The following is a 14,004-nucleotide window of genomic DNA, read 5'->3' as shown; positions in this document are numbered from 1 at the left end:
CGGTTTGTGAACTAACCAACAAAGCAAACAACATTTTTCTGATTTTTTATTTTTTAATTATTACCTGTCGCAGCCAGTTGTTGTGGCTCAGTTTAAGCAGGCGCGGGAAAAGGCCTTCTCCTTTTCTAGACCTCATGAACTGTTTCCACTTCCACACATACTTCTCAAGTAGATACTGTTTCCGTAACTCAGCCTTCCCCTGAGGTTTTGACATCGTTTCCTGACCTGCGATAGACAACAATGAAAAGTTTATTGAGTGCTCCTATTTCATTAAATACAATAAATGAATAAACCTGTGACACTCAGATAATGTAAACCGTTCAGACACGATACTTACATCTTGCTGGAAGACACTTTTTCCAGGCCTCATAAGATGCTTTGGGATCTTTTTTGAGCCAGAGTTGGGCCTGGGCGTGGATTTCATTACTGTAGGGCCTGACTGTAGTCAGAGACTCAATGGCAGCATCCTTTAAACAGAAAACACACATAACTTTGTTAGGTGGCATAATACAACCAAGTGGTAACCGACACAACAGATATGCTTATATTTATCTATTTTAAACATGCAGCAAATTTTTTTTTACCTTGTTCTTCTTGCTAGTGGGAGCAGGGGGCTTAATCAGCTTTTGCAGGATTCTCAGGCACATCAGTGTGATGTTTTCCACCACTACCGGTGTCTTTATGTTGACAGACATGAGGAACAGGCTGAGGGCTACATATGGGGAAGGAGTGAGGGAAAACAAAACAAAAGATACAACACTATTAGTCGAAGACTCTTAACTGCTTTAATCCAACAAAACCTCTTTCAAAATAATATTAGAGGAAAAAAGAAGAAGAAGAGCGATAGTTCCAGGTGTCTAATCAATACCACCCTATGTAGACCGAGACTGATTTGGTCAGACAAAAATAACCAAACCTAAATAAATAAATAAATAAATAAATAAATAAATTGTTCTCTCAAAATTCCTGGCCAGGATTGACCGAGCTGGATGAACTGTTTATAAATTTAGAGTCCCTTAGCCCAGTGGTCCCCAACCCCCGGGCCATCGACCAGTCGTTTGGTACCGAGAGTTGAGGCTCGGGTGTGAAATTTATGGTTTTCAGGGTTTCTATCCGTTTTTAGCGTTAGTTCTTTAAAATAGTTTCCCTGGGTCTTTTTCTGTGTGTTATGAATAAATCTTTTTTTTTTTTTTTGGGGGGGGGGGGGGGGGGGGGGGTGTACCGGTACTGGTTATATTTTGTTGTATTTATCCGCGACACCTGTCCGTCCGCCAGTCCGTGAAAATATTGTCGGACATAAACTGGTCCGTGGCGCAAAAAAGGCTGGGGACTGCTGCCTTATCCATACAAATGATCCATCAATAGAATATATCATATGCATATTTTATTAATTTAATTTATTAATTAATTGTTATAGACAAACAATGCACAACATAATTGAAGTATATTATTAATGCTTACCACAACGCAACCGTAATTCCCAGCATCCACCCTCTTTTGAAATGGAGTCCGTTAGCAGCAGCATTTCATACTGCAAATTACTAACCTGATGGGGGAAAACAAAAAACAGTGTGTGTATTTTAAAATCGGAGCTCTTTATAGTAAAGTTCATAGTCACAGCGACTCTGGAAAAAAAACAACCCCCCCCCCCCCCCCCCCCCCCCAAAAAAAAAAACAAAAAAAAAACAATGTTTGTTGGGTTTAAATTATTTTCAGTATGACCTCTGAGACCTACCAGATCAGGATTGGCCCAGTGACCTTTGAGGGCAGCTGACACCTTGGCAATGATCAGATCGTTCATCTGCTGAGTGGCTTCTGGGTGATCTCTGAAGCAAAAGATAGAGAGACAAGGAAAAAAAACAAACATGTAAGGATACAGGAGACCAAATGACAATGAAACACCATTATATACAGCGTGTATTAACATAGAAAGTTAAAAAGCAAAAAGCTGAGATTTCAATGTTATCGTTCCAACAACTTACAATACTATCATTGCTTATATGTGGAACTGAAGTCAGGCAATTAATTGTCACATGAAAATATGTGAAGGAAAGGACATACCTAGTGAGGAGACAGACCAGCTGGCGCACCTCCTCCCTCATGGCTGCTGTACCTCGACGCAAGTTATACTCAAACAGCTCACGGATGAGACCCTGAAGGACTAGGATCTGCCGAAGGGCTGGATTGGTGGCCAGTGCGCGGAGCAGTGTGATGCAGTGACCTGTAACAGCTGAAGCACAGCCGTAACACTTGGTTGAGGATGTATGGCCGCAGCCCAGCACAGAGAGGGCGCGGTACTGACTGGCGGTGAAGGTGGGCTGGTGGCTACTGCTGCTCCGAGATGACTTAGTGGCAGCCTCTCTCTGTTGTAGGTCATACTCCAAGAGCTCTTTACGAGATGCAAGCACTTTCTGTAAACAAAGAAGGAAGGGGCACAATTGTATGAGAGCAGGAAGAAAACAAGGGTACAGATATCAGGAAAGTTAACTGCATTTTCTTCCTAGCCTGTATAATCTTGGAGAGTTCATCAAATGAGGTCTTGCAATCTCCACTGTATTCCTGAGCCAGCTGCTGAATGTATCTGTTCACATTAGCAGAGGATGCACCAAGTCCTGCTCCTGCTCCAGTGTCATCCTGAAAGAAATAAAAGACAAGAGAAAATACTGTTAGATAAAACTGTAGAAATAGAGCTAAAATAGAGACTGAAGAAAAACATAAATGATCTCTGCAGCATGTGCAGGTTGCATTAGTACAAGCTGTGCTTATTTAGGTCAAGTGCTCTTTCAGTCCCTCTTGACTGACCTGGGGCTTCTCCGGTGCTGCCTCATTGACTTTAGACAAGAGACTCTCCAACTGAGGCCGGTGACCCATCAGCTGGTGGTAGACCCGGTCAGCTTTGTCCAACAGGGTGTTAATGTTGGTCACAGCCTATGCAAAAAGGGACAAAACATTTTGTAGTCTGACTTTTAGGAATGGTAAGCCTATTTTTAACCAATTCCTTTAAATGTTTTTCTTGTCCTAGAAGAGGCTTCTTTTTTTTTTTCTACCTTTTTCCTGTCTTCCTCATTTTCAATAGGATCCACAGCACAGCATGGTTTAGCATACAGCATGAAGTCAAATCGGGCATATTTGCAGAAACCACAGGCGTTGCACAGGAAGGGGTCTTTTTCGTCATAATTGATAGACCTGAAAAGTGTCGACCATATAGTAAAAATCCAATAAATCTAAAAGTGTCTTCAATTCTTTAAGAACCGCAGAGGAAACACAGGGCTCACCTGCACTTGTGGCACTGATACACATTCTCACCGCAGTTGCCACACACACCGGGGTTGGCCGGTACGGAAGCACTGCAGCGTGGACACTGCAGGGTCTCAGTGGAAGCCTGGTAGTTCTCGTAGAAATCGGAAAACTCAATCATCAAGTTGGAAGCGACGATAGGTAAGGGAAGGTCAATCTTCACTTCTGTTTGTCCCGGGGTGAGCTGAACTTTCTTGGCTTTGTGCCAACGAGCAGGCCTAAAAAGAAAAGAAAAAAGACAGTAAAGTTAAGAACTCCTAATTAATGCCAAAAAAGTAAATTAAAATGAAACTTCCAAGTTGATACTACATCTTTGCACCTTAAAATTTACCATAGTAATATGAAAACTAAAAGCAAGAAAGAACAGCAGCTCTTTGCTGACATACTTATTCTTCAGCTCCACGATCGCCTGGACTGTCCTGTTGTTGTAATAGAGATTGATGGTGCGGACCATTTTGGTGCGTTTGAGGTCACCAATCTTCACTGTGACTTTGCTGATGGTGTGGCTACCAATGAGCTTGACAACCTGTTGTGTGGTCGTATAGCGGGTGTCTACTTTGATGGATGACAGTTTTATATTCTGGTGGATGAAAATAAAATAAAAATAAAAACTATGCTTAAAACAATACTGAGAACTGTTTATACCTACGTTTAGAGGATGTTTCTATCAACATAACTGTATTTCATCATTGTTTAACTAACCAGCTATGTTACACAGTTAATACTAAGAGTTTTGCATTTGGCAGGGGGTTTTCAAATTCTGAAACCAATACCATCTCTCTTTAAGCCTTCCCCTGTGAAATTTACTAGTATGTAAAAATTATTTTAATTAGCTTGACTGCCTGTGCACTTTTTAAAAGAATATGCCTGTTGTGTGAGGGTGTGTTTCACTCACGGAGAAGGGAACTTCTGGATTGTTGCACACCAAGCAGGGGTCACTTTCCAGATAAAAGCCATCAAACTCCACTAATCCAGAGAGTGTGCTGCAGAAAAAAAACACATGTAATTTTATGTAGATGATGCCCAATAGTTGCATTCTCACTGTTATAAGATTGAATGTTTCGATTTCAGTATCTATCAACATACTTGTATATATTGGAGTTGGGGTGATTTGTCAGGATATGGTTCTGTGCTCTCAGGATTTCCACAGCCTTTTGGGAATACTCCTTCAGCTGGAGAAAAATACATAAATAAATAAGAGAAACAAAACAATTTCATCTTCTATCATAATGAAAGTGGTGTCTATGGTCTGTGGAGACAAATAAAAACACAAGCATCAGGATATGAACCCTTGTGTAATACTTTAAGAACAAAAACTAAACGTTTAATTGTAAATACTGAATTATTCCTCTTTGAATTGATATAGAAAATAGCCAAACTATAATTTTATTTAAAAAAAAAAAAAAACTGCATGAAATACAGAAAAGGATTTTAAAGAAAGAAAAAAAGAAAAGAAAAAAATCTAACCTTTTTCTCAGTTTGAGGGGTTTTGAGTGAGAAGTAACCAAGTAGGTCGACAAACTGGGCAGCTTTACGGCCATATGCAGGAAGCTCTGGCCAGATGGCCCAAGTCAGTTCAAGCAGCAGCTCCTGCTGAGATTTACTAGAGTTCCTGCGGAAGTACAAACAATATCAGGTTGTCCATACATGTATTCAATTGTTAAAAAGTGATGCAATAAGCCTAAGCTTTTGTTAAATAGACTAATCTTTAGACCAAACTACCCAATGTACTAGGTGTATGTTTCTACAATACCTGTAGATATGCAGCGCCAAGCAGTGGGCTTGCCAGCGCACAGCAGATGAGTTTGACTCCAGCAAGAAACAGCGTAGGAACTGAATGAGCGTCTCCTTGTCTGCAAATTTGTTAAGCTGACTGACCAGAGCCATACAAAGCTGATCCTCCTGGCTACCAACACCATCCCCTGTGGTCAGTTGACAATATACAATTAAATTCAGGATACTCTCATCGACCAATCATTTTACACCACTTTTACATCTTGTTCAGGTTCAAAGGAGCACTGGAGCCCAGTTCAGTACCCAATATGTGTTTCTACGCTAGTTGATTTTCGAAGAAGTACAACTAGTCATTTTTTATTTTCTCACCATCTTTTTCTTTCTCTTTGTCTTCTTTTTTGCTCTTTTTACTAGAAGACTTGCTCTGAGAGGACTGAGAGGCTCCTGTCTGTCCAGCACTACCAGACCCTCCGCCTGAGAATGAGGATGAAGTAGAGGAGGAGCTGGCCAGCACCTTGCTGCCACACAGAGCACAGGAGAGGAGTTGCAGCAAAACTGGGGAAACGCCCTCATCCACCAAGAAACTGACTTGGAGCAAGAAGTACAAGACAGCTGTATGGAAAAAAAGAAAAGCAAAGACAGAGACATAAATAGTTAGTACTTGTGTAAAACATTTGTTGCTTCAAAAATAAATAAGTAATCACAAACAACTTACAGTCATCCTTCATGCAGAACTTCTGCCAGTTGATTGTCCTTTGAGTGGCAATTTCAGCACAAGCTTTCAGGTGTTCCATCTACAAAAATAAATAAAGCAATTTACAGCAAAGCATAGCAAAGAAAAAAAAAACCATGTGTGCGCGCGCGCGTGTGTGTGTGTGTGTGTGTGTATATATATATATATATATATATATATATATATATATATATATATATATATATATATATATATATATATATATATATATATATATATATATAGCAAAGGTGTACTCTCAGTGGCAAGGGAACAATAAGAGAACAGCACCACCAAGGCTGGAGACGGAGCAATACTGGAAGAGCATATGGGAGAAGGATGCAACCCATAACGGCAATGCTCAGTGGCTAGTGGATCTGAGGGCAGACCACAGCGACCTCCCTGAACAGGGTCCAGTAACCATCACAGTGGCAGATATCCAAGAAAGGGTCTCCAGTATGAAGAGTTGGACAGCACCAGGGCCCGACATGGTTCACGCCTACTGGCTGAAGAAGCTGACTGCACTCCACGAGCGTCTGGCAGCACAAATGAACCAGCTGCTAGTTAACGAGAGACACCCGGAATGGCTAACTGAAGGCCGGACGGTCCTGATCCCCAAGGACCCCAAGAAGGGACCGGTCCCCTCCAACTACCGACCAATAACCTGCCTCAGTACTACATGGAAGCTCCTGTCAGGCATCATATCGGCTAAGATGAACAGGCACATGGGTCAATACATGAGCGGGACACAGAAAGGAATTGGCAAGAATACCAGAGGTGCAAAACACCAGCTACTGGTAGACAGAACAATCAGCCGAGACTGCAAGACCAGACTGACCAACCTGTGCACTGCCTGGATTGATTACAAGAAGGCCTATGACTCAATGCCCCACAGCTGGATACTGGAATGCCTAGAATTGTACAAGATCAATGGGACCCTAAGAGCCTTCATCAGGAACTCAATGGGGATGTGGCGTACAACACTAGAGGCCAACTCCAAGCCCATAGCACAAGTTACCATCAAGTGCGGGATCTACCAAGGAGATGCTCTGTCCCCACTGCTGTTCTGCATAGGCCTGAACCCCCTCAGTGAGATCATTAACAAGACTGGCTACGGATACCGACTACGGAACGGAGCAGTTGTCAGCCACCTCCTGTACATGGATGACATCAAGCTGTATGCCAAGAGTGAACGAGACATCGATTCACTGATCCACACTACCAGGCTATACAGCAATGACATTGGAATGTCGTTCGGACTGGAGAAGTGTAGTCGGATGGTAACAAAGAGAGGGAAGGTAGTCAGAACTGAGGGGATTGAACTACCAGAAGGCAACATTGCAGACATAGAGGACAGTTACAAGTACCTGGGGATCCCGCAGGCAAATGGGAACCATGAAGAGGCCGCTAGAAAGGCTGCAACCACCAAGTACCTGCAGAGGGTCAGGCAAGTCCTGAGGAGTCAGCTGAATGGTAAGAACAAGATCCGGGCCATCAACACATACGCCCTGCCCGTGATCAGGTACCCTGCTGGGGTAATAGGCTGGCCAAAGGAGGAGATAGAAGCCACTGACATAAAGACAAGAAAGCTCCTGACCATGCATGGAGGGTTTCACCCCAAGTCCAGCACCCTGAGGCTGTACGCTAAGCGGAAGGAAGGGGGCCGGGGACTGGTGAGTGTCAGCACCACAGTCCAGGATGAGACAAGGAACATCCAAGAATACATTGGGAAGATGGCCCCAACTGACCGAGTGCTCAGTGAATACCTCAGGCAGCAGAAACCCAAGAAAGAGGAGGGAGACGAGGAACCATCATGGAAGGACAGGCCCCTGCACGGTATGTACCACCGGCAGATAGAGGAGGTGGCTGATATCCAGAAATCCTACCAGTGGCTGGACAAAGCTGGACTGAAAGACAGCACAGAGGCACTAATCATGGCAGCACAAGAACAAGCTCTGAGTACAAGATCCATAGAGGCTGGGGTCTATCACACCAGGCAAGACCCCAGGTGCAGGCTGTGTAAAGATGCCCCAGAGACAATCCAGCACATAACAGCAGGGTGCAAGATGCTAGCAGGCAAGGCATACATGGAACGCCATAACCAAGTGGCCGGCATAGTGTACAGGAACATCTGTGCCGAGTATAACCTAGAAGTCCCGAGGTCAAAATGGGAGATGCCCCCAAGGGTGGTGGAGAATGACCGAGCTAAGATCCTGTGGGACTTCCAGATACAGACGGACAAAATGGTGGTGGCTAACCAACCGGACATAGTGGTGGTAGACAAACAGAAGAAGACGGCCGTAGTGATCGATGTAGCGGTTCCGAATGACAGCAATATCAGGAAGAAGGAACACGAGAAGCTGGAGAAATACCAAGGGCTCAGAGAAGAGCTCGAGAGGATGTGGAGGGTGAAGGTAACGGTGGTCCCCGTGGTAATCGGAGCACTAGGTGCGGTGACTCCCAAGCTAGGCGAGTGGCTCCAGCAGATCCCGGGAACAACATCGGAGATCTCTGTCCAGAAGAGCGCAGTCCTGGGAACAGCTAAGATACTGCGCAGGACCCTCAAGCTCCCAGGCCTCTGGTAGAGGACCCGAGCTTGAAGGATAAACCGCCCGCAGGGGCGTGCTGGGTGTTGTGTTTTTTTTTTTTCCTTTTTCTTATATATATATATATATATATATATATATATATATATATATATATATATATATATATATATATATATATATACACACACACACACACACATACACATATATACACACACACACACAAAATAAAACAGATTCTAAAACCAATAAATTCAACACAGCACTGCAGCTTACTAAGACACAAAAAAGGATAAAAACACAAATAAACAAGTTCTAACTAAACCTGTTTTATAAATAATGGATCCAGAGTAATGCAGGAGTGGTACACTGTCTTATCAAGACACTCACCAGATTGATGAGTGTGTCATACTGTAGGGCTGAGCCAGATGAGGCAGTGACTACACCAGCCCGGAGGAAGATGCCCTGTTCCTCTAGAAGCTTTTTGATGCTGCGCACATGAGAGTCAAGAGTGTGCAGGTCTCGTAGCTGACGATATTTTTCCTTTGAGCCGCAAATGAACAACAACAGTTTTCTGACTTGCCTCCTGACGAATGGTGTCTGTTGTATCATCAGATACTGGGAAAAATTGGGGGGGGAAAATGAGGAGATCAATTTCTCTCTTTTGGAAAGACAAAAGAAAAAAAACATTTATATGATGGCTTACTTCAGATAGATAGTAGAACCAGGAATGATCAAATACAGGAGGTGGGATACGTGGGTTGGCGTCAGCAATTTTCTTTATCTGATATGGCAGCCGAAGCACCATTTCAGTCAACAACTGGGAGTAGGCTTCAAACACATCAGCAGCATGCCCCTGATTGCAAAAACAATATATTGAGTTAATGTTAAAATTTGAGAGATATAAATAGTCTTTTACGTTTTTTTATGTTGAGATTATCTTACCTTAACATATTGGCGAAGGAAGAAAGGACTCATGTCAGGGGGAGAGGAAGCTGTGTGTGTGCGGAGGAGCTGGCTGGCAGTCACTGGCTCTTCTTCACCCTGTTGGCTCTTCCAAAACTCCAGGAGTGACTTGAGCACTTGGAGGCAGTAGTCAATAGAACCCAGGCTGAGCAAGGCGGTTGCTGTGGCATTGGAAATGAGGGAGGATGACTAGAAGACAAAAAGAGGGAAAACAGCTGACTTCAAAATTCATGATGTACAAAGTATAATCAAGTTGCATGATAGCCATGAAACTGTGAGCTTCATGGCACAAGTTATGTTAATAATAATATGAAACTTGAGCAAAAATGAGATGTGATGAATGACTGCAATCAATTTTGAGCAGTTGTTGAGAGAGGTGCAAACCTGGCTACACACTACATAGTGATTATAGTACAACTGTACCTCAGAGGAAGATTTGGATCCAGACTTTGTTCGAGACATGAAGACACTAAGCAGCCTCATGATGACCAAATGAACTTCATTTATGGAACTACGCTCATTCTTCTTGGAAACATCCTGCAGAGATATAACACGATTCAGTAAAACAAAAATATTCTGAGCCTGATACAAAATGAGGAAAGGACAAAACAGTAGTTACCTTCTTGTGCATGCCAAGCTCGGCAATGAGCTGTGCAAGCAGGTCATCCAAAGCACCTTTATCCTTTTCATCCTCGCCGTCAAGGTCAGAGGTCAACATGAGGATAACTTGCATGTAAGGGATAGCTTGGACTCCACCTACATTGTGGAGCTGAGAAAGGTGCTGAAGCAAACGCTCCAGTAGCATAAGACGAACCATGTGCAACCTAATGAAAAACATAATGACATTTTTTTACTGGTTAAACTATTAAGCATAAATCACTTTTCATGACAATGTAATAAAAAGTAAATATTATTATCTGTCTTTCTTATGGTCATGTTGGTATCCATAGATAGTATAAATGAGTCTTCAGCACATCACATGGCAGATGTTCATTATCATGGAGCCTTAAGTTAACCTAAAATAATCCAAATTCATGAATCTGACCTGTTGCTTGTATGAATGTCTCCTTCAGTCTCTCCTTCACCTTCTGAGCCTTCACATTCCTGCTGGGCTGTGGTGGTACTAATGGCTCCAGTGCTGGAACTCACGCTGCCTGGACCAGCGGGGTGGCCTTCCGCTGTTGTGTCTCCATATGCACTGCTGCGACCTGACACTATACAAATGCATGAATGAAAGCAACTAAGCAATATGGAAATCTGGTAATGTAACACAGGGAAGGATTAGGTTTTATTTTAAACTGAAGAGTCACGTTTGCCCCTCAGGACTTTAAAGCGCAACAAAATGAGGCATGGGAAAAGGGAAGGATAGGAAAGGTGACACACTATATTATAATCTGTAAACTTAGAGCTACCTTTCTCAGAAGGTTATTGGGAATTAGAGAAAATTAATGTCTAAAGAAGTTTAAAGTCTAATACTTACTACAGGGCTGAAAAGAATTGGATATAGAAGTTCCTACATATTTGAGATACTACCACTAATTCGGGGCATGCATATATAATGTTTTTAATATTAAACTGGCCTGTTTTACTTAAATCACCCACCACTGTGCTCCCCTGCTACAGAGTCGATAGCAGAACCTCCACTCTCTGAGCCCACGCTGCCGCCGTGCTCAGCTGGGGAGGTCCGCAATGTGGAACCATCAGTAGCAGCTGTGCTGCCCTCATCATCTGATGCCGGGGCTGAAATCATAGCAATAGCTGTAACAGTAAATACACCGCGGTCATCTGGCCAGGATACATGATCTTAGTTTATACTTGTGCACCAACAATGCAAAGAGCATGCAGTACAATCAAAAATAAGTGCTACCGAACCCATTGTGACCAGTGTGGCATTAAATTATAGGGGTTAATTTGACATTGGCCAGCTTACAGATATGAGCAGTACAACTACATGCTGTATCACTGATGAGCTTATGAGCTTCAAGTTAGAATAAAATTATTTAATGATAATAATTTCCTTTTATTTAATTTAAAAATAAAAAGTTATTTTATTTTTGGAACTTTAAAAAAAAGGTTTGTTTAACTGACTTGCAACAGTGACTTTGCAAGCATTAAAAACTAGCTTCCGGTTGAGCGTGAAGATGGTCTTATTACCTGATGCAGTGGTGTCTGACAGGGTGCCAGCATCAAGTGAAGAGGAGCTTGGGGCCTGGCCAGACAGGCCTAGACTCTGAAGCCCAAGAGCACTGCTGCTACTGCCTAAAAATGTCAAAAATTGTGTTTAAGGACGGACTTCTAGGAGTGCCCAAACTTCCATTAAAATGTGTCAGGGTGAAACATTAAGTTTTGCAGATCAGAACAATTCAAATAACGTAATCTGGGGGGGGGGGGGGGAGAAGAAGAAGAAGAAATTGTATTTTGTTGAATAACTTATGAGGGTTTAAATCACTCTGAAGGGTGGCAACTGATACACACACACACACACACACACACACACACACACACACACACACACACACCAAAAAAGCTTCGAAACAATTATGTAAAAGAAAAATTGTAAGGCTCTATGAATTTCAAGGTTTAAAGAAATTTAGAATAGTTTCAGCATAGACAGGAAAGACTAATGCTGAGTAGGACTAGTAATAAGTCACAGTCACACTAGTCACAAAATTATTACTTTATTTAGGATTTTCTGGTCACTTACCCTGTTGATCCTGCTGCAGGCTTAGAGCAATTGCCAACTCTACCATGGTTTCATCATCTGCATCAGGAGGTATGTCAAGCATGGGGGGGAAACCTTCAGCTCCAGCAAGCAGAGCCTCGAGGGGAGATGGATTTCCATTGTTGACATTTTCTGCTGTCTCCAGGACCATAGACTCGGACTGTGAAGCACAAAAACAGGCATGTTTTACCAAATTTTAACATGCATATGTAATTTATAGATAACTAAGATTTAAATTTGAAGATGGTCATACAAGCCAAAGAAAGGAATATAAGTGGCTTTTAAAAATGTTACTCCAGTGTATATTTATTGTCTATGTAGTGTGAGCTCAGAAAAACAATTTAGTCATAATATAAATGAACAGAAGTGAATTACAAACTTTTTGACATCGTCAGAGCTAGTTAGTTACTTTAAATATATCTTTGCGATGTTACAACATTATACTCTGCATCCAGAATAATTCAGGAACAGGAAGATCATTTATACTTTTGCGATGAGTGTCTCTAAACAGTCTAAAAAAAATGCTAGTCCAATGTCAGAAACAGCCTACAGCAGGGGTGTCCAACTCCAGGCTTCAAGGGCCGGTGTTCTGCAAGTTTTAGATCTCACTCTGGGTCAACACACTTGAATCATGATTAGTTCATTACCAGGTCTCTAGAGAACTTCAAGACATGTTGAGGAGGTAATTTAGCCATTTAAAACAGCTGTATTGGATCAAGGACACTTCTAAAACCTTCAGGACACTGTCCCTCGAGGCCTGGAGTTGGACACCCCTGGCCTACAGACTGCTGCTCTTTGTCTCACCACCATCTCAAAGTCGCCATGGTCCACTTCATTTTGTTCTTGGCTCTCCTGTCGACCCTCTTCTCCACCAGTCAACACTGATGACTGCATTTTGTCATCTGCATCGTCGTCGTCATCATCATCCTTGTCTCCTGATAAAGGAGATCAACCGCAAACATTTAGAGGATCCCTAAAGCCTTGTTAAAATGATAACTAATATGAGAAATCATATTTAATATTGCCCCCAAAAAACTATCAAATATTCATGTACATCTAGTAACATTCAATTAATACTTTGAATTAATTAATAAACATACCCATAGGTGTGTTGGAACGTGGGGGAGATGGAAGGGTCACATGGCGTCGCTTGTTTCTTGGTCTAAGCACTCTGATCAGAGCCTGCTTGCAAGAAAAGCTGACAGCAGTGTCCTGTGAATTGTTAAATATAGACTGGTTACCTCATGACTTTGACAGTGATCCATGCAAGAGCTCCTTCTAATTGCCTAAAATCTTTAATATAGGCATGCTGCTTATTATCACCCTTGTAAAGCCATGTAAAAAAAATCTACTGACAAGGTACAAACTACAGTAGTTAAAATGCTGTTCAAGGAGAAGAAGATAAATAAAAATGACTGATCAATAAAACTGATATACTTACAGGACACAGTAACATCTGCATGTAGATTTTGGAGGCTACATTGACGTAATCCAGCTCACATGTGCAGTATGCATGGATGATGTCTACCAAGGCATTTACTGTTGCTTCCACATGAGTTAGACCTTAAATTTAAAATAAATAACTCATTTCCAGACTAGGGTTTCAGAATAGAAGACAAATGTACTCGTGCTGTTGGGCATTACAATACGTGTAAATTGTTTACATAAGATTTAAGTGAATCAACATTACTCACAACACATATGTATAAATGCATATACATTTAACAATAAATGTTCTTGCAAAATGTTGGGGACCCACAGGGTAGAACTTACCAGGCAAGCAAGCAGGAGCAAGAAAGGCATTCTTTGGTTTTAGGGCATGAAGTTTCCAGAAGTTATTCATCAGTTGTGCAATAAAATTACAGTTCTCACTATCCACATGCTTTTGTCCATCCTCTGTCACCTCTGAGTTAGTAAGAGAAGAACACCAGTAAGTGTGAGAATTATAAGTCAGTTAACTTCCAAGCTGTTTCATTGTAAGTGAAAAGTAAAAAGTATCTTTT

General features: G+C 42.0%; 1 protein-coding gene across 8 annotated transcripts in view; it reads right to left on the bottom strand.

The window, feature by feature from the left end:
- Positions 1–14,004, bottom strand: part of ubr4 (ubiquitin protein ligase E3 component n-recognin 4) — a 58,886-nt gene that overhangs the window by 11,492 nt on the left and 33,390 nt on the right. For 6 of the 8 annotated variants that reach the window (XM_085394662.1, XM_085394664.1, XM_085394667.1 and 3 more), the window contains 30 exons: positions 13,775–13,906; positions 13,443–13,564; positions 13,102–13,213; positions 12,806–12,936; positions 11,984–12,161; positions 11,434–11,538; positions 10,882–11,019; positions 10,325–10,493; positions 9,899–10,103; positions 9,703–9,816; positions 9,259–9,468; positions 9,020–9,169; positions 8,704–8,931; positions 5,747–5,825; positions 5,401–5,643; positions 5,051–5,219; positions 4,765–4,909; positions 4,384–4,469; positions 4,193–4,280; positions 3,684–3,877; positions 3,276–3,515; positions 3,048–3,186; positions 2,803–2,928; positions 2,506–2,634; positions 2,062–2,411; positions 1,736–1,826; positions 1,462–1,546; positions 585–712; positions 338–467; positions 65–225 (listed from right to left, as the gene is read on the bottom strand). In XM_085394662.1, the coding sequence (XP_085250788.1) occupies positions 65–225; positions 338–467; positions 585–712; positions 1,462–1,546; positions 1,736–1,826; positions 2,062–2,411; positions 2,506–2,634; positions 2,803–2,928; positions 3,048–3,186; positions 3,276–3,515; positions 3,684–3,877; positions 4,193–4,280; positions 4,384–4,469; positions 4,765–4,909; positions 5,051–5,219; positions 5,401–5,643; positions 5,747–5,825; positions 8,704–8,931; positions 9,020–9,169; positions 9,259–9,468; positions 9,703–9,816; positions 9,899–10,103; positions 10,325–10,493; positions 10,882–11,019; positions 11,434–11,538; positions 11,984–12,161; positions 12,806–12,936; positions 13,102–13,213; positions 13,443–13,564; positions 13,775–13,906 (4,577 nt within the window). The remainder of the gene's footprint in view (positions 1–64; positions 226–337; positions 468–584; positions 713–1,461; positions 1,547–1,735; positions 1,827–2,061; positions 2,412–2,505; positions 2,635–2,802; positions 2,929–3,047; positions 3,187–3,275; positions 3,516–3,683; positions 3,878–4,192; positions 4,281–4,383; positions 4,470–4,764; positions 4,910–5,050; positions 5,220–5,400; positions 5,644–5,746; positions 5,826–8,703; positions 8,932–9,019; positions 9,170–9,258; positions 9,469–9,702; positions 9,817–9,898; positions 10,104–10,324; positions 10,494–10,881; positions 11,020–11,433; positions 11,539–11,983; positions 12,162–12,805; positions 12,937–13,101; positions 13,214–13,442; positions 13,565–13,774; positions 13,907–14,004) is intronic. The other 2 variants (XM_085394663.1, XM_085394669.1) reach the window with 2 other exon arrangements.

The sequence above is a fragment of the Rhamphochromis longiceps genome, linkage group LG20, assembly GCF_057381845.1.
Source record: "Rhamphochromis longiceps isolate RC_006_pf linkage group LG20, R_longiceps_female_GT1.1, whole genome shotgun sequence".
Taxonomy (NCBI): domain Eukaryota; kingdom Metazoa; phylum Chordata; class Actinopteri; order Cichliformes; family Cichlidae; genus Rhamphochromis; species Rhamphochromis longiceps.
Note: the sequence above shows the minus strand (reverse complement) of the source record. Positions and strands in the feature narration are given on the sequence as shown.